General features: G+C 44.5%; 1 protein-coding gene across 3 annotated transcripts in view; it reads right to left on the reverse strand.

The window, feature by feature from the left end:
• Positions 1-489: 489 nt before the first annotated feature.
• Positions 490-21,115, reverse strand: part of FZD6 (frizzled class receptor 6) — a 281,494-nt gene continuing 260,868 nt past the window's right edge. For all 3 annotated transcript variants that reach the window (XM_085605127.1, XM_085605126.1, XM_085605128.1), the window contains 2 exons: positions 3,523-3,951; positions 490-2,851 (listed from right to left, as the gene is read on the reverse strand). In XM_085605127.1, coding sequence (XP_085461253.1) covers positions 2,680-2,851; positions 3,523-3,951 — 601 coding nt within the window. In that variant the 3' untranslated portion in view covers positions 490-2,679. The remainder of the gene's footprint in view (positions 2,852-3,522; positions 3,952-21,115) is intronic.

The raw sequence follows: 21,115 nt of genomic DNA on the forward strand, positions 1-21,115 counted from the left end.
ATCACTGTCAGTTTCTTTTCAGGCTTGATTTCAGCTCCCAAGAGTTAAAATGAAGGTTTCTCTTCTAGCGAGAGTGAATTTATGGTTACAAAGTTTCTGACCTCCCCCCTGCTTTAATGTGTGGTCTAGGCATAAAATGATAAAATCCAGGGAAATAAGAAGGACCAGTATTGGCGCTGCCCTTGGGTTGAGCCAGGTTTCAGTTAGAAAAAGAATGTCCAGGTCATGCTTTAAGATTACATCTGCTTTATCAGTTGTGTATTCTGCAGCTGATCTAAAATTCTGCAGCATGCATTTCAGGTTTGTTACTGTTTTGTTAGTTACTGTGGTAGATATGGTGCTCGTTACGATCAGGTTACTGTGATTGAATGAAGAGGGTTGTATCTTCGGTTTTTGCAGTTGAATGTTCGGGACGTTGTGTCCATTGAAGATTTCTGTGTGCCATGGTAGTGCATAAGCAGAGTGTTTATTTTTTCTTCTTCTGAGAGGTGATTGTTCATTCTTCTTTGCCGGGGGAGCTTGTTGTGCCGCGAGTTGCTGAGTCTGTTGTTGAAGATCGATTTTCTGCTGGATGGGGAGTAAGTGTTCTAGGTAGAGATCGCATACATGTTCTCCAGGGCGAGTATAAGACTGTTGACTTTCTTCTTGACCCATCCTATGTCTTCCCTTAGTAGATGCAGTTTACTGTTGACTTGGTTTGCGGGGAGCTTATGTGGTGGGCACTGACAAATAATAATATCATTCCGAGCGAGTGTTTGCCGATTGTTATGACCTGTCTGCGTTTTTGTTTCTATCACCTGTTATTTGTCTGGGGATGATTCTTGGTCACAAATCCACTTCCGGTCAAGTAGTTGGTCCCTGGACAGAGATAGTTGTTTGTAGGAAGCTCCAGTCATTGTCTCTGTGGGGTTGTGTGAGCTGTGGGGCTATGATTGTCATTGGGTGTAGTTCTTTGGTCAGAGTCAGTAGGTCTAAGGTACTGGTTAGGCCAAAGGAAGTATTTTGGGCACTAACCAGCTTCCTGTTGAAGAGTGGTTGCACTTATGACTGCGAGAGCTATTTCTAGCAGGGGTTTATGTGGGGCTGTATACACTGTAGGGCTATGATTGTCAATAGATGTCTTTCTTTGGTCGGAGTTAGAAGGTTTAAAGTGATGGTTAAGAGACTGAGTATGTTCAAGTGCTAATTAGTAGCAAGTAGCATAGAGTTTATGTGGTAGATGATGCAGACATAGTGGCTAGCTTCAATAACAACGCAAGCAGTGTACAGCCTGTGAGGATGGCATGAATACACTGAGCATGTATCCTTTAGCATATCCAGCTAACAAGGTAAAAGCAAAAAAATGAGGTTGTATCAATGTGCATGCTCGTATGTAACTGCTTCAGGTGCGCACGCTTTAATGTACTCGTATTATATGAAAAAATTAGAATGGAAGGAAGCATGTACAAAATGGGCTCTGGGGTGTCAAAAATACATTTGACCCCACAAGGAAATAGCTGACACCTAGCAGCGCTAGCATTCCAATGACACCATAACAAAAAAACAAAAAAAAAGAGTAAAGCGTATGAGCCATTGAGTTCTGACAGGTTAACTTAGTAACTCGGTAAACAGTAAGCTCGGATGAAAGGACATTTTACAATACTTGCAAAAGCTAGGACCAAAAAACGAAATGCTGACAAAGCCAATAGGTATGGCTTTAAATGTACTAAAACAAGCAAACAGCATTCGTACGCGTCTGTGAGTTGCATGTTAAAGAAAAGTCAATAAGGCAGCCATGATAATGCATAAAAAAGCTTGCTGCAGCGAAGAATATTTTTTTTTAAAAACGACTGCTTTCCATTTATAATAGATGTGACAAAGGACTGAATGTGACAAAAGGTTTGATGATTGTATTTTACCTTTTACAAGTAAAATAGTCCTTCATGCACTGCAACGGAACTACTTCCTAAGAGGTAGAATGATAATATAAGCAGACAACAGCAAGAGATGAAAGGCACATAATACTCTGGAACTCACTGTATGAATTAATATTTATATACACACACACACACACACATACACATATATACACACACACACACACACACACACACATATATATATATATACACATACATAAATATGTGTGTGTTGACCTGTTGCCTTTTTTCACTACACTACTATATACTGTTTTTTTTTAAAGAAGAGAAGTGAGCAAAAAAGTCAACAGACAACAGAAAGCTGTATTGTCAAGCAAGACCATACAAGAAACATGCAATTATTTGGTCTTAAGACCAATGTGGCCAGACATTAAACATACTTCTGTTTCATCAAGGGGAGAGAACATTTCTGTTGTCAGCTTGTGAATGCTATCCATCTAGCAACACACTATGTTATTTGTCAGTTCTACTCTAGCCACAAATATTTTCCTATCGGTCTCTCTGTTATTTTACCATCTCTGGTGTTTCATTTCGACCATGACACAGGAGGAGGTACTCTAATCTGTAAGCGCTGAAAGATAAAGAAATCATGCAACTTCTTCAAACTAGTGATTGGCACTGAAGATGGTCTGAAGGCTGTTGTATTACAATACTTGATTCCTCTAAGGACAAATCAATGCAGCAGGAATACTCTGCATGTGATGTCACCCACGGTAGGTTCCTAAACAAAACTATCCAAGTGAAGATGTTGAAGGTCTCTTCAGGCCTCTGAAGCATTGTTTCCCAAATCTAGGTATTTACTGGAGCCGGGAGCAGAATGCAGGGGGAGCTGCACAGAGCTTTTCCTGCTGCTGGGTTGTGAACATGTTGGCTGGTTAGAAAGGTCGGCCTGCAATGGAGGTGCTTCAACGATATTTGTTCTCTCAGTATCCCTAAACAAAATACAAAATGGAACAATATTAATATGAAGCGAAAAGCTTGCAAACTACCAACATAAACAATAGTCTGATAAATATGTTCAGTGGTTAGTGCTGAATCTAAGGGTTACAGGTCCCAATCCTGAGATATTAACTCATACAAGTCTTTCATCCTTCAAAGGTTAACAGGAAGGGATGTCACTCATCTGAAAAGTGTTAGCCACCATTACATATAATGATAAGAAGATGTAACACATTAGAACTGGTGCACAACATCAAAGTAGGTCCATTCAAAAAGCTCCTAATCTGGAACTGCTGTGTCACTATGTGAACAGAGATAGTTGTCAGGCACACACTATTCCAACTCAAGCACTGTGCTTCAGGAATTCTATGTTTTGTATTCTGTTAACAAGGACGTTACAACAAACAGAAAGAGTAGCGGCTTTAATGTAGATGTATCTCTTCCTGCAGTTCGGATGAGACATTGCATTTCATTCAACTAAAGAAGTATAAATGAATACAAAGAGGGGACATGATGGGGAGATGATCTGTGAGTGGATGGAAAAGTGAGGTGACTCATGATAAAATACTGAACCCTCTCAATAGAAGGCCTTATTTTTTTGTTAACATTTGCCTGTACCTCAGACAGAAAGTATAACAAGTACATACTCACAAGTGCTCCTTACCTTTCCTCAGTTTGTATGCTCCCACACACACTGCTTACTTTGCTGGTACTCCCTACTCCATTATCTTTTTCATGCTGCTCAGTGGGTACTTCAGAGCCACTTAGCCCTTGCAAAGGGGGTTGCACTTGACTGCAAGGTATTCCTTTCTGGGATCCGGCCACATGATCCGGTAGCTTCAATCCTGACAATTCCGAGCTACCGTTCACCTCCATCGTGGTCTCCTGCCCCAAAAAGTCGTGATTAGCAATAGCCATGGCAGATGTGCCATGATTTGCCTTGGCTCCGGTGCTGGTCCCCATGGACTTAGAGATGACCTTCAGTTTGTGCGAGCTGGCTTTATAGTGCTTTTTCTTATGCCGAACTGTTGAATTATGCTTGAGAAAAAACTCGCAGGATTCCTGCAGAACTCTTCGGCTTTCACTGACGGGACTGCAAGGTAAAATCAATAGAAACTTTTACCATAGTGTTTAAGCTGTAACTTTTCGTTAAGATACTATATATTCATATATCATTCCACAATGTGGTTCTGCATGCTAAGGAGCCCTTTGAAGCTTTAGACATAAGGAATCGTCACCGGTTAAGGCACTTACAATGTTCTCTGCGAATGGTTGAAATTCAATGAACACCTTCCACAACATGGAACATGGTTATCCTGATGTTTCAATTACAAGTTCTTAAATTATCACGTTATCTTAATACATATTATGAGCAACTTAATGATAACATATACCTTGGTTTCAAATACATAATGTGTCAAGTTAGGGCAGAATATCTATAACTCGATTTTTCCACACAATACAGAACTCACAGTGGTGCCTGGTGAACTTGTAAGATGGTAGGACATAAATACTTTCTACGCCTCCTTTGAGAAGAGAGGGTGGATGCTTGAGCCCTTCCTGCCCCCAAGCAATAACAAAAAAAAAAAAGAATTTATATATAGATTAAAATATATATATGTGGGTCTGTGCTTTACAGCAATTGTATTAATTAAATAATTATGGAGAAAATGGCAGTTAACATCAATCATCATAAACAAATTCAATTATGGACAACATAACTGCTGATATACGATCGCCACAATATTTATTATACAGCATTTCTCTCCAAACAAACAATTATAACTTATTTAAATATTTTCCGATTTGAAAAGTAATAAAACGTTAAGCATTCTTCACTTGAATTGGACCAAGCACAATAGCACTTTTCACTTGTAACTACAAATCCCACTAACATGGGGAAGGGAACGGGGTGTAGCTTGGCAACATGGCTGGCAGGATGTAGACGAGCTCGGCTCCAGACCCAACTCCCCAATGCGGCCTTGCCACGTTGCCGCGAGGTGCGGTGCGAACGGCTGGTCCTGGCGGTGTTGTGGACCCGAGGGCCAGAGAACAGCCAATGACGCAAGAGAGAGAAGCCCCCAGAAGTGAGGAACGGGCCCCTCGGGCTCACAGATGCATTGTCCGGGTCCCACCGCAGTTGCTAAGCAGTCGATGCAGGGACCCTGGGAGACAGCAGACAGAGCGCTCCAGGACCACGGCGTGGTAGCAGCGCATCAGTGCTGTCAGCGATACACTTTGACCGAGGTGGGTTTTAGTTTGTGCCCTGTCCCTAGCTGCTGTAGATACAGGGATGTGAGCCTGCGGGAGAGAGTGGCAGCCGAATCTGCAAGTGCAGACTTGCTGTGGGCGGACTGTAAAGAGTTGTGTTGTTAAACATTCTGTTTTCTTTACTCACCTGTTCTAAGTTCCTAGCGTGTGCACTTTCAAACATGTTTATGTTTGAAGGTGTGTCACAACTAGGCCTGGGCAAAAATTTCGTTCCGTTCGCGGAAATTGCGATAATTTGACATTTTTGCGTTCCGCGGAGAGCGCGAAAATGTCAAAAATTCCGGTTTCCGCAGCTTGGCGATAATTTGTTTCTTGCTCGCGCTGTAAAATGATACATTCTCGCGCGCGCGCGATCGCCTTACCTGAATCCCTGCGTTCGCCGACAAGTTTTCTTGATCCGGTCGCGTTCTCCATGAGATGTTGTATTGTTTTTAGCCATTTGCGCTGTCTCGCGACAGTTCGCGCCCGCAGTGACGTCATGCGTCGCGCGATCACGTCTTTCTTCTCGCGATCATGCACCGCGAGAACAACTCAAAACAAGATGGCCGCGCCCGCAAGCAACCACATGGGTAAGTTGGCGACCCGCAACCATGCAGAAAATCTCGCGAACATGCCGGAAAAAAACTTCCGCATCTTCGCGATATTTCTGCTTGTTTGCGATAATTTTAAACATTCTCGCGATAATTTGCGAAGGTTAATTCCGCAAATTCCGCCCACCCCTAGTCACAACGAAGCATGTTAACTGTTGAACAGTCATTGCGAGTTCATGCTTTGTTGGAGACAGATGCACTCCTGTGTTCAGCTGCTGTGCCTGAATAAACATCCTTTGATTTGACCCTTCATTGTATGGATTATTTGTTAAAAAATATTAATTTTGTACAAGCTTAAGGATGACGTTCTCACTTACTCAAAAAATAAGAACAAACATATTCACACTTTAAAAAAGGTTCTTTCTAGATGTAAAGAAGCTGGCATTAGTTTAGGCAGAGACAAGTGCAAATGTTTTGCTAGTGAAATTGATTATTTAGGACACTCCATTTCATCTAGTGGTATCAAACCAAAATTGTATTTAACCCAGGGCATTTCTAATGTTGCCATTCCCAAGGACAAAGCTGCTTTGAAATCTTTTTTAGGGATGACTGAATGCTACTCAAGATGTATTCAATGGTAAGCTCAAATTGTCCATGTGTTACAAGTTCTTTTAAAAAAGAATTCCAAATTTGTTTAGAGAGATTAATTATGCTTTCTATCTTGTCAAAAAGGTGATCACAGAAGCTCCTGCTTTGTCCTCTTTCACACCAGGTCTCAAATATCCCATTTCTGTTGATGCAAGTCAACATGGCTTAGATGCGTACTTTGTCAGTGGATTGGTGTGAAAGAAGACACAATAGGTTTTGCTTCCAGAGCTCTTTCTAGTGCTGAAGTTAATTACAGCACAATAGAAAGAGAAGTCCTCGCATGTTCTTGGGCTATCGAAAAATGTAAAAGTTTTGTCTGGGGCACCCATTTTAATCTTTACAGTGATAAAAACCCCTCTTACACTTACTTAATGGTAATGGCACTGGCAAGGCATCCGCCAGACTTGTAAGCATCCTGTCAAGACTACATGAGTATAATTTTACCATACAGCATATTTCTGGGGGACACAATGTTTGAGCGGATTGTCTCTCTATATTACCATTGGAAGATAGTCACTCTGACTCGAGATTTGATGATATTGAATGCGTTGTTGAATCCATTGAAGACTATTTCTTCACATCTTTCACATTTACGCATTTAGATTGGATTCAGGCATCCAGAGATGATCCCACTCTTCAGGCTGTCTAAAATTTGATTATTTCTGGTTGGCCAAAAGAGCGTTCTCTTCCTGCCTCACTCAAATCTTATGCTCAAGTTTCTGATGATCTTTCCATTGTTAACGACATTATCATGCGAGGGGATCAATTTGTTCCTCCCACTGCTCTTCCTGTCAAGGTTTTTCAAAATGCACATGAAGATGACTTAGGTGTAGGTGCCACCTCAAGAAAATTGAAAGAACATTTCTGGTGGCCTGCATTAGATAGAGATGTTTCTCAATGGATTGACAATTGTCAGACGTGTTTACTCTGTGATAAACACTGGAAAACGACCAAATTTCCTCTTCCTTGTGTACCTGTTCCTCAAGAAGCTTGGTTTAAGCTCGCCATTGATTTTGCTGGCTTTTTTGATTTATTATCTCATGATAAACGTTATATTATTGTTCCTATTGATTACTATTCAAAATGGGTTGATTTTGAATGTTGTGACACACCCAATACACTGTCAGTAATTAACTTTCTTAGCAGAGTTTTTCAATCTGAGGGTTCACCCAGAGAAATCGTTAATGACAATGCCTCGCATTTTTCTTCTTCCTTAATGTAAGATTTTTTAGTTGCACATGATATAAAGCATCTCAAAGTTGCTTCATCTTCCCCTTCGTCCAATGGTCTCATTGAAAGGATGAACAGGTTCATTAAGGAAGGTATACAGTCTGGACTGGCTTGCAATTTCTCTGTTGAACCTTTGCTTAGAAAAAAAATCTGGTCATATATTATTACTCCACATACCACCACAGGCATTTCACCTTTCAGACTTCTAAAAAAAAAAAAGGGATCCCAATAGGAATTTTTGTCCTAGTTGGATTAAGAAACATGATAATTTAGGTTTGGCTTGCCTAGACAAACACAACATGCAAAAAAATGTTCTTGCACAACAAAAAGTTCAAAAGAAACATTTTGATTCTTCATTTTCCCTTGCCTCACATGATTTTCAAATTGGAGATTGGGTTTTAATTAAAAATCCCAGTAAAGAAAGGAGCTTCTAAGTTTTCATTAACTGCTCAAGTTCTTAAGACTTCCAAAGGTTCATTTTTTTGGATAAAAAGGGGTGGTGGAATAAGAGAGTTTTAGTCAAATTATCTCCTGAACAAGCTACCAAAATTCTCACCTCTAAGTGCAACCTTTTTGAGGATAATGCTGATTATTCTCATTTTCCTTTAGGTGCATCATCTGACATTTCCACCAACACTTTAAACAATTTCCAAAGTGCTCAAGCCACCACCTCACTTTCCAAACCCTACTTTTCAGGTTCTCACAGATCAAATCGTAATTGTTCTATTCCTGTTAGGTTTAAAGATGTTTATGTGTCTTGATTTAACAACTTTTCCTTCACAGGATTCCTTCTTCATTTTGTATGGAAAAGGAGACGATGTAAAGAGTTGTACTATTCACATATTACCTGTATTTATTATTGCATAGTCTTTTCTTTATGTTTCTCTTTGTTTTTAAACATTCTGTATTCTTTACTCAATTGTTCCAAGTTCCTGGCGTGCGCACTTCCAAACATGTTTATGTTTGACGGAGCGTCGCTCGAGATACTGTTTCTCAATGAAGCATGTTAACTGTTGAACAGTCATTGACAGTTCATGCTTCGTTGGAGACAGATGCACTCCTGTGTTCAGCTGCTGTGCCTTAATAAACATCTTTGGATTTGACCCTTCATTGTCTAGTCTTTCTCTTGGATTTACCTACAATTTGGCATTTTACACCGATGGAACACTCCAGGGCCTCAGAGTCGGAGCAGCACAAAGGCGCTGCAAGCGGCCTGAAGTACTGTAACACCCGTGCTCAGGTGCGATGCCGGGGTTACCGCAGGGCACGCTCCTATTGCGGACTATCTGGGATACCTGCTGCCCTGTAGGGGACAGCCCATGGCTGTGAGGGGAAGGACTGAGACTTGGCATACGGCAGAGCAATGGCACTGGCATTAGTCCCGGTGCGGGTTTAACCTCCTGAGCAGTACCCGCTGCTGGCCATACCCCCGCACAGTAGGAGGAGACGGAGGTTCTTGCTGGGGGCCTACTGAGATAGTGTTGCATTGATCAGGACTGGGGGATCGCTCTTCAGACTGGAGACAGCCTGCTGGGTCCCGGATGTAAGCTTGGCCCTGGAGTGAGCCTGCGGCAGGCTAGACAGTACCACTGTAGAGTTGCTGGGGCCCATGCGCAGCGAGGCCCTCCCGATATGCCGGAGTAAGATCGGGGGTCAACGACTGGCTGCGGCCTCCTACAGGTAAGATCCCAGGGGGCATTGGGTCGTATACTAGGAGTGTGGCAGGCCTCGGAGACTGAGTGGGGGTCATTGACAGAGGTTTTTAGATAGAAAAGAGATGCTTGCCAGAACTTTGAGTTGCGGACCTGGGTCCTGCGGCTTCCTCTGTACACCTGGTGTCTTTGGGTGCAATCTGTGGTGCTTTAAATGGGCTGCGGTGTGGCCCTGGAGAGCGCAATTGGACTGCCTGGTACCTCATGAGCCCGGCCAAGTGCCACCGGGTTGCCTGATAACACCTGCCATTGATTGATAGATTGTAGGCAGAGGGCTCTTTTGTGGATGCCGATAGCCTTGCATCACAGGGAAGGAAAAGACTGCACGCTTGCCCTACACGAACAATATTACACAGTATACCCCCCCCCCCGCCCCCCCCAAGCAGCAGCCGCTTCAGAGTGTCCCCGGAGAGGTGAGGTGACCCCTCGCATGCAGACCTGCTAGCTGCAATCCATGGGCCCAGGACTGCATTGGAGAATAAGATTGAGACAGTTTCCAGGGGGACGACTCTCTGCTTAAGCGACAAATGGCTAAAATGACTACTGTTACCCAGGAGCTGGAACTTAAGGTGGAGGGTGTGAAGGGCCGTGCCAGTCGCAATAACACAGGATGCTGGGGTTCCTGCATCGGGTGGAGGGTGTCTCTGCAGAAGTGTTTCTTAAATGATGGCTGCGGCAACAGCTATGGCCGCAAGGCCTCTTAAAATTCTTTTTGGTTGAACGGGAGCACTGGGCCCTGGTGTCATCTCCCTCACCTGGTGCCACCCCACCCGAGGGCCATTATTGCTAAACTTCTGAACTACTGTGACCAAGACTGAATACTACGAGCTGCCCGGGAGCATGATGTCCCACTGTCTGATAACTGCAAGATTGCAGTGTACCCTGACTATACTAGGAAGGTGCAGGTGCACCTCAATTCGTTTATAGCTGTGAAGGAAATCTTGCGCGCCATGCAGTTAAAGTACATGCTTTGAGCACCCGGATGAGCTCTAGAACTGGCTTGAACTTTGGGATAGGTCCACTGTTAGACGGTTGGGGGTGCAAGGTGGTATGGGAGGGGGGTCCACTCGTGATTCTTGGGGAGGGGGGGCCCACTCGTGATTCTTGGAGAGGCCGGCCCCAGTGTAGGCAGTTGAAGATCGAACGCACGGCTTCCCAGTGAGTCACAATTCAGGTCGATGGTACCATGCAGTTGTCAGACTCGGTTGTCCAGTCAACTCTTGGGGGTGGGGGCACTGCTCTCTGTGGCCGTGCTGCAACCATACCTTCCTTATTGGGTGCTCCCTACTGTCTGTTTATTGGCATTCCATGAGGGGCTGGGGTACAACAGTGTGTTGTGGATTCTCAAGGTAGTTTGTTGTATGATGACCCCATGGCGATTCCTGGGTTTCTGAACCGAGTGCTATGGCGCACTGCAGAGAGGCTGTAGGTATGAGTGAGAAGAGGTCTAGTTGATCCTGACGGCAGCACAGCAGTGACTGTGCCTCCTGAGTGGGTGATACGGGTGGGCATCAGTTAACTTGTACTGATTGGTCGGGTTGAGAGCTGGGTGCCCTGTACCTGTGGAGCAGGGCGAGAGATGCTGTGTTGGCCCTGGCACATGAATAGGCTGGGCACCCGTAGGTATTAAGTTTCACTTTGTTTGTCTAGGGGAGCTGGGGAAGTTAATCGTTGGGGTTACGTTGTTCTGTAGTGAGTTGTTGCAGCTAGGATGGGAGATACAGTATTGCAGGACATGGGACGGTTTCCTGCTTCTTTCTGATTTACACATGGGAGATCAGTATAATTTGTTGACGAGAAATGTTCGAGGGTTGGGCTCCTACATAAAATGGTAGAAGGTGCTCTCCTTCCTAAAGAGACATAAAATCGGTGTTTTAGGGGAGTATTGATTTGGGTGGTGCCAGGAACGCCTTTCTCCCTTACTTACTTGGAGGCCGACGTTGAGGGCTGATATATGTACATTCAGGGCCTGCGGGACGGTTGGGTCATCTCCCTTCTCAACACCTATGCACCCAACACGGATGACCCACATTTCGCCTATGACATACAAGACTTGGGGTGTGGACCAGGCCCTGGTTTGGATGGGTGAACACAACTGTGTGTTAGATGGAGAGCTTGATCGGCTTCCCCCCGCCATGGCACGTATCCTCAAATGACTGCCGCCTTACAAGCAGTGTTGCACAATCTGGGATGGTTGGATGTTTGACGGTCACTTAATCAGCTGCACTTGGTATATATCTGTCACTCCCTCACGCACAACACGTTTAGCATACCGGATTGGGTTTTGGTGGCCAGATTCCCCCTTGATGGCCAGGTGGCTGTGTCGTGCCGTGCTAAGTTTCTGTCTGATCATACCACTGTCTGTTGCGACTTACAATGGGGAGGGGCTGTGGTGAAGTGCGGAGTGAGGTGTGGAGATTTCTGGTGGATGTTCTGGCAGATGGAGAAGGTAGGGAGGTGCTGTCACAGGCACCGTCTGATTATATGAAGCATAACTGGGAATCAACTTCCTGTAGGGCCACTGAATGGGAAGCCATAAAGGCGGTGTATAGGTCAATGTATGGGGCAATGTCTGTGAACTGAGACGGCAATTGCATAAAGAGCTTCAGAATGAGGAGGAGAGACTGGCGGACTTGCAGCAGCAGGGTTTGACTAAGTTGGGGCGCCAGAGGGGTGAGATGGAGGTGCACATCCACATAGCCGGCGTTTGGGATAGAGTAGATATATACACACTCAAACAGTATCTACAGAGATTGCATAGGGAGGGTGACAAGTCAGGGAGGCTTTTGGCCTAGATGCTGCATAGGGAGGCAGAATGTTATTCCTATAACACACTTGATCACAGCTGAAGGCGTACTGATGACTTCACAGGCTGCAGTGGAGGCCAAGTTTCAGCAACATCTAAAGGGGGTGTACAGGGGGAACGCAAATATTTTGAGTGTCGTGTTTGGGCTTTTCAAGGGCACCTCGAGATCCTGCGGGTGGATGGGGATGTGGCCGCTGCCCTAGACTCAGACCTCACTCTGGAGGAGTTGAGGGCAGCGCTGGGAATGCTTCCTAGGAATAAGGCACCAGGAGGGATGGTTTCCCGGTGGACTTTAACCAGGAATATTCGTCTGTTCTCATGCAGGGGCTCCTGCGAGTGAGTGGAGGCAAGTGAGTTTGGGATACTGCCTCTGCCCATGAGGGAATGGTCTAATGCCGGGTGGGGACAGGACGGACATTGTGGCATATCGCCTGCTTACAATGATAAATATGGATGTTAAATTCTGTGTAAAATGCTGGCTAATCGCCTGAGCCTGGTACATGAAGACCAGTGCGGGTTTAAGCAAGGAAGCAACACGGAAATAAATCTTAGGAGACTGATGCACATCTTACATGAAGTGGAAGGTAAGGGTGAGGAAATGGCATTGGTTTCCATTGATATTGAAAAAGCTTTTGATACTGTGGAATGGTGGTATCTCCTGGAGGTATTGAGGGGCATGGGATTTGACCTGCTGTTTCGGGCTTGAGTCTGCTTGTTATATATTCGCCCCAGTGCCAGGGTGGGACGTTATGGATCGGACAGTTGGGAACTGTGGAGGGGCACCAGGCAAGGTTGTCCTTTGTCCACATGTTATTTGCATTTGTGCTGGAGCCTACGGTGATTTGGGTCTGCTGGGAACTGCATGACGGGGTATAGAACTGGGAGCAATGTGGCACCATCTATCGCTCTACACAGACAACGCTTTGTTTTATATTAGGGCCCCTAGGAAGTCGCTGGGTGATTAGATGAGGTTAGAGAGGTGTCTGGGCTTCGCCTGAATCGCAGAAAGTCATTACTGTTTCCGCTGGCGACACTGGTGTGGGTCCTGCTGGACAAACTTTCAGACCTGAGGCCCCGATGGAAACTAGACCACTTTCGATACTTGGGAGTCATGTCATTCACATGAAAGAGAGCAAGCTGCGATACAATGTCTGTAGGGTACTGTAATCATTAAGTTCTTCTGTGAAGTTTTGGAATACATTGCCATTGTCGCTTATGGGCAGAATTGTGGTTTCAAAAATGGTACTCCTGTGTTGTCTTCATACTATTCACAATGCCCTTTGCCCCATGTGCTCTCCAGCGTGTTTAAGAAATTAAATTCATTGCTCACTTACCCTTCTCTGGGCGGGTAAGCGCAGCAGAGTGGTGCAGGGCACCTCGATGAGGAGCTAGGAGGGAGGGTTTGAGGCACAGAGGCTGGCGTTTTATTATTTTGCAGCCTACATGCAGCAGTGGCTGGCAAAGGCAGAAATTGGGAAAAGCGACTGGTGGTCAGAACGATGGGGGCCTGATCTCCTGTCGTTGTTGATGGAAGGGGCGGGAATTTCAATGGACCTACCATATGTGGTTCGGCAGACAACACGTGTGGCAGCAGATGGTGTTGATTGTACTGTGGAGAGCTCTGTTCCACCATGAGCAACCGATTTGGATCCTTGCTCCGATCCAGCACATGGAAGCCAACATGTCATTCCAAGCTTGGCGGGATGGGGGAGAGGGTGAATAGCTGGGGGATATATACCCTAATGAGCACTTCATCACCTTTGAGGATGCGCAACTTGAGTTTTGGGGTAGGACCTGGCCACTTTCTCCACAATGCCGGTGGCAGAGTTTGCCCGGCAGTCCTGGCCTGTGTACCTTGCGGTGTCTGCTGCATCCAGTACACTGGGGGACATGATGACTAGGGGATCAGGATGTCATTTAGTGTTGTTACTTTATAAAGCTATTGTGGCTGATGTTGCTCACCACACTCTGCGGCTTGGTTGGGATGGGCCAATGATCTTGGGGACCAGCCTTCGGATGAAGACTGGTCAGGGCAGTGCGCCCTGACACAATCGGTCTCCAGCAATGCGAGATTTAAGTTGATACATTTTAATTTTTTCCACCATACCTACATGACGCCCCTGGCTATGAGTCGAATTTCTCCGGACCGCGCCGATGGATGTCTTCATTATGGCAGTTGCTTGTGGACTTTCTGCATTTAGTCTGGGCTGCAGATGGGACTTATTGGAACAAAGTGTTGGATAGACTTGTGCTCATCACAGGCTCTGAGAGAACTTAAACCGCAATTCTGTCTGCTGTGGAACATAACTAGGTCCAAGGGGCGTAAAATGCCCTACAAGTTCTTGAAGCTTGCCTTGGTGTTGGCCAGGAGAAGGGTGGTCTTCACTGAGATGGGGCAGGGGCCCCCCCTCGGGGAACTTTTGGATGAGGGATGTGCTCGAGTGCTCGTTGGTGGAGGTACAGCAAATTAAACATAGTAAGAAAGATGAGAAACTTCAAAATGATTTCGAAGTAAGGGTGGCCATGTGTGAGCGCTCTGTGACCCCAGATGGCATGCACTTCAGTGCCGAAGACACTGATTTGGATTAATAGAAGTGTGGCAGTCTTCATTGAAAATATCACTGGTTGCACTGTATTACTGTGACATGATACTTCTTTTACATATTTGTCTCCCAAACAACGATATGGTAATGTAACATAAGGTCCTATGTGAGGTGTACTGCCAATGTTAATCGTGCTGCTTGTTTATTTGTTGCTACGAAACTGCATAAATAAAAGTTTAATTTAAAAACACATGGGAAAGGAACAGAAAATGGCGCTACACACTGTTCTGAACTCATTTAACTGTGTGAAAGGACTGAAGCGCCATCCATTGATCAAGGCCACATCCTGTCGGAACGCATCAAGGTCTGTATAACAGAAAGTGCCCCGGGGGCAGAAGGAGCATGTGTGTCTCGCTTTCCAGGCCCCTGGGGGCACTCTGGTACAACAGAAAGGGCCACAGACGCTTGTGTGGCATCTGCTGTAATAATGATAGTGCAGGCGCTACATATGCTCCAGCGCTATCTCAAAGGGTCTCCTCATTTGCATGGGGGTGTGGCCCCATGCAAATGAGGAAATCACTTTGCCTCTGCGCCCATTTGTATTATGAATGCAGAGGCAAACATGACTTTAGGAGGCGCACTAAAAGTGTGCCTCCTAAATGTGGCCCTCTAGAGGGGAGGAAGGTCTGTCCAAGGACCCCCCAGACATCTCATTACAGGGGGGTACAGTCATTCACTGCACTGGTCTGCAAGTGCATCTCTAATCCCTCTTGAAACTGCAGGCAGGTGCTGTCTGCACTGTGAAACACAGAGGAGCTTTGAAGCAGCAGATCCTTATTTCACTTGAATTTGCTGCCCCCCAGAACAGCGAAAGTTTGTGGCTACCCTGAGGTCAATGCATTCACCAAAATAGGGCTTACTATCCCTGTCTACACTCGGTGCACCTGTTTGAAGGTGCACTGTTGAGCAAATCGGGAAAGTGCGAACTTATTGTAATATAAGCCCAGGTGTTTTTCACCATGTGACCAATCAATAAAGCACTTTAGTCTTTAAGTGCGGGAAAAGTTTTGGTTCTTGATAACTACATTCAGCCTCTGAAACACACACACACACACACACACATATATATATGCACAGACATACAGACACACATACATATTGCCTATAATGAATACATTTCACAATGTATTATTGTTATCCATGTTTTCTGCATAGCAACTAAACTTGATGCCTTCAGGGCTTCAGAATGCATTTGTTTATTCAGATGATACCATATGGCTCCACTTGTTGGAAGCCGATGAGCCTGCGAGCCATCATATCGCGGATGCAGCTTTGAAGGTTCTGCTCAGTGGTGTTGGAGGCTCTTGGATTGGTCTCTGCCGCGCCACAATGATGTTAATGACAGATGGAACCATTGTTGGGAATGCACTCAATTATCTGCTGCATTCGGATTTTTGGTATGCTAAGGCCCCTTTGGTGCAAGAGGGAGTGTTGATGGTCCCTCTAAACAGTGTTCCCGATTAAGCTTCCAGTGAAAAACAAATCTGTTTTTTGAATATTTTGAAGGTTAGTCGGTTCCACAATGGCTTGACTAGGTTGTTTCATAGTAGGGGTCCTTGTATATTTGTCTGTTTTCAATACTTTCCTCAGGTTCCATGTCTTTATTTAAAAGGAGTCAACTGGATTTGCTTAATTTGGCTAAATATGACTATAACCAACCCATACATTTTTATTCTGACCAGCTTATTGATTCTTTGCAGATATCTTTGTTTGTGATGACTCGCCATTAATCAATGCAATAAATATGTTCCCTGATTTATGTATGACCTTACCAAAAAGCTAGCTTTGTCAAGCAGGAAATTACGAGAAAAAGTTGGTCTAACTATATATTCTTTGGCGTGCCCCACTTCTTACATCTATAGGATGCATAAGTAATTTGGCCTCCACCGGCACATAGTCGATACCTCAGTCTAATAATTCTTTGCACACTATTTTCCCCAGGCCTCATTTCTATTTGTGACACTACAATAAATCTCTAACTGATAGAAAACCACATGTTCTTGGAATTTGTCAAGCCTAATGGATCATACAGTGAGTACCAGACCTTCTGTCCTGATTGGATGGCTAAGAGACTACTGTGTATGTATATATATCACCATGTGTGTGCTAGTGTGCAAGTTGGGGTAAATGAATAAACATCATCAGACAAAACCATCCAGGCTCCAACTAGACTCCGCATCACAATATCCAGCCTGTGACTCAATTGCTGTGCTCTGATGTATCCTTAAAGTGATGCATAATGTTGTTTAAAACTAAAGAATAAATGATAAATGTATGTGTGAGAAAGTACACAAATGGTTTATTTGTTTACAAGTGGAACTATTAGAATAGGTACTTTGAGAATATTCTATCCTGTAGTGTGCAATTCACAGAAAAATATACTGTGTGTAAGCAAAGAAAGTTCTGTTTACAAAGTGGGGTATTCATTTCTGTGTATAGATTCTTAGAAGTGGTGACCCATGCACATATTGGTTTATCAGTGTGCGCCTCCTTGGTTAAAGCATTCTGTGGGGTTGGGGTGGGGGTGGGGGTACTGTCGGGTGTTTTTGTGGGGGATTACATTGTTATTGTACATATGTGTAAATCTTTGTATGACTGCAGGTGGAAGTGGTCAATATCTGCTACATCTTATTATGTCTTCCTTCTTAACCCACTCCATCCGCTCTTTTATCTCTGTGATCTCTCTCTCACTTCTGTTGTCTTTCATATATATATATATGATACTGCTTTCTCATATATATGATACTGCTTTCTCATCTTAGTGCCTCGGTTCTCTCTCTCCCTTCTACTTCTGGCCACTGTCACAAGATGCTTGTGGACCTAACCATGTCTCCTGTAGTATTTGTCAATTTTCTTGGTGCTTCTGATCGCTGTGTCACATATGTCAACCTGTTCTCTAGCCATCTCTTAACTCTGTGTCCCTATATTTTACACTCCTCCTCTGAGTCGCATGCTCTCTCTCATCCCTGTGGCTTTGGAGTCTCTTCATGATCTGGCTTGATGGCAAGCCGTCACCAGACAATTATGTGAAACTCACCAGCAGAGGGACGTTGATTCCGCCCACATGTTGGAAGTTGTGTGCTTCCACAAAAAAGTGCTTGTTGTTAAAACAGCTGCGATCATATTGCTTATATATCTGCTTGAGCCTGAACGTTCTGGGCACATACATAAAGTGTCTTCGATAACTAGATATTTTATGGTGAATCGAAGGAGGGCAGTCATTAACCTACATGGATTTTTTAGCTTTGGCTTGACAGGGCAACTAACACAAGGCCTTTTAACCTACACCTATATTATTCTACAGCGCTCTGCTTCCTAACAAACGCATATCCATTCCCATACTAACTACTTGTAAACCTTCACATTATCTTACAACATTCATTTGAAGATGGAGCTATTGGCATTGCTAATGCTTGTTTTCTTATACATGTGCTTATGAGATTTTGCCCACATCTCTGCCTTTGATATCTCTCACAAATTAGCCTGGATCTAAAGGAGCCGGAGGCAAAGATGCGGGACTGGGAGAGGTAATCAATTTCTGCAGTCATCTATTCCCACATAAAACTCCTTACAGTGCACCTTGTACCCAGAGGCAAGAGAATGTGAGACAAAATATAGAAAAGGAGGGGTTGGGGAAAGGGAAACCTCCTCTTTCAGCCAACTGTCCCTCAGCCAGTACGGGGAAAGAGAAAATGCTAAGATTGAGGTTGGGCAAGAACAGAGATCGTAGGAAGCCTCCCTCACTAGCCTCTTTCCTCAGGAACAGAACAACGCATGTGGAGGTGGAGTGACAAGGAGGGGTGGGAGAAAGTGCCCCTGTACTTTCCCATCACCATTTATAATTTAGTTGTGTAGTTTACAAATTTACAGTACAAACCGGACCATATTTGCATTTTATACTCTGAGTAATTCTAATAGAAATCATAAAAAGCCCCATGAATAAAAAATCCAAAACATCTACAGAAATGAAATGAACTATGTTTGTTTGTTAGCACAATCACCTAATGCTCAATAACTGTATTTTGTGCAATGTCCTGCAGTACCCCGGTCCCCTATGTTTTTATCCATATATTATATATCTCTCTTGTACGAAATGACACATTCGAATGCTTGTATACCACCTCATCCATTTATGTTTTTATACTGTATAGCGCTCCGATACCCTCGTGGGCCACGTTCGCGCTATGTAAAACTTTATAAATAAATAACTGGCAGATGATGGGGGTTGTGGCCACAATGAATTGAAGGCTCGACTATTGCGATGGACTATTTAGGTCTCGCGTGGCATGGCAGCGCATGCGCTGGGCGCCTCGCGAGATCCATTGTTAACAAGGACTTTCAGAAGAGGGCTTTACGCCCTGCCCCTCATTTCCATTGGCTGGCATCACCGTTTATGCTAAACGGTGGCCTGCCATTGGAAATTAGGGTTTTCTGTAGACGCCCTTTCGCCTCCGAGCCAGACTCGGTGGCCTGCTTTACGTCTGTCGCAAAGCACTTTCTTATCTTTATGGGCCATGTGTTTCTAATTTGAAACACATGGCCCCATAAAGACAAGAGATCTCCTGCCTGCTGTCGGACATGCTCTCCCCCAGAGCACGCCAAGCTTGATATTCATGGTGGTGTGCATTTCTCCACGATGACTTGAACTTTAGTAATGGAAGCTGCGCCATTTACATAGCGCGGCTCAACTAAATCCTTCTTGATTTTTTGTTAATTTAATTTTCATGCAAAGTGCATATGGCGGAAGCGCAACTTTCTTATAGAGCGCGCCGCCAAAATCCTTTTCTTTAAAAATGTATATTTTTTATTAATTGCGGCACGCTAAGCTTCATAGGCCTTTGTCACGGCTTTTCCCTTCTGCCCAGGTCGGCTGCCCAAACTGCGTCTCCTTCACTTCTGCCCCGTCCTCGGCTGAGACAAAGATAGGGATATTGAGAAAGTGAAGCCGCCGAGAGATAAAAACATAACCAGCCTGGAACGCTGCCTGCTCAGCCAGAAAAAAAACATTCGAAAACAAGAACAAGGGAGACCCTACTCGCTAGGAACCAGGGTAATTAGGTTTGTGACAGAAACAGCGGTTCCTGCGGTGCAATGAAAACTATCTTGATAATAATATGCACAATCGCAATGAAAAAGGGTTACGGTGACGTCAGAAAGAGAGGCTAGCAAGGACACAGATGGCTGTATAACCAATATTGCTTTTATATGTCAAACAATGTATCAATTTATACATTAAGAAAACGACATAATAGTGCTAGGTGTCCCCAGTGAAATTTGAACCAAAAGTAAAGCAAAAAAACTTATAAATTGATGACAGATGTGACATGGTTTCCATAAAAAACAACCATACAATACAATGATAACAGCCACTGTGTAAAATGATCAGGGCTGATTAAATGATGTCTTTTCCTTTGGAGTGATGACGGCGGCGCGTGCCTTGCCCGAACTCCAAATCTTGGCGTTAAGAGCACCATAGCTCGCCGTGGCGAGCTGTCAGCTCACTGAGCTAGCCTCCCAGCTATTACTAGTCTGTGGTACTCAGCGTACCCAGCATTGCTCATGCTGGGACATTCAGTCGCGTCAGGCCTGTGTCGGCCGCTCACCAGCCTGAGAGTATTATTCATGGCTGACATGCAGTTCTTCTTGATTTAAGTATTAATAACGTTAATTTTATTGGGCAGCTCTGTGTGCAATTTATTCTATATTCTCCGGCGCCAGAATGGGGGTCGCTGGTGCCTCTCAAGTCAGTCGTCTGGACATACCGAGTGTCAACAATTAATCAATGATACCAGGGAGAACTGACAAGGCCCATACAGACCAGGATGTGGCAAGATGATTTCAATTTCATGCATGCCCAGAACCCCAGCATTTGTTACTGCCGTCGCGCAGTGTCTTTTAGCGGCACAGCTCTCAAAATGGCAGTGCCATCCCTGACTCGACTCCTCCTATAAGCAGCTCTTCTCACCGTCCCTCATGTGATACAGACTTAAATCTCAACTTCACTACAGCAGCTCTGTCTGCTGCACGTGAGTATGACAGAAACTCACAGACACTCCAGTAACAACACATCGGCAGCAGTAGAATTGTTGAGACTCAGAGACATAGGTAAGTCAAAAACTATGGCTGCTATAATTGATTGTTCTTGTTCGAAAGTCGAAGATTTGTCTACTGGCAGTTCACTCTGCATGTTCTACCGCAGAGGGTTAATATCCCTGCTGCGAAGAACGTCACTACTATGCAAATTGGAAAACCGTTTGAGGATCGCTGAGAGTTACTGGATGCTATGTTAGTGCCCTTTCATTTCTAGTGCTCTGGAGCAGTTTCAAGATCTTAGAGTTTCTTGTTGCTCAAATGGGTGTAATTTCTTATACTTATGTGTTTCCCTCGTCTTCATTTTGATCGGGAGAAAGTGTCACTCATAGTCATTGAAATGTCACTCATAATTACACTGAATTTT

This window comes from Triturus cristatus, chromosome 5_1 (assembly GCF_964204655.1).
Source record: "Triturus cristatus chromosome 5_1, aTriCri1.1, whole genome shotgun sequence".
NCBI lineage: Eukaryota > Metazoa > Chordata > Amphibia > Caudata > Salamandridae > Triturus > Triturus cristatus.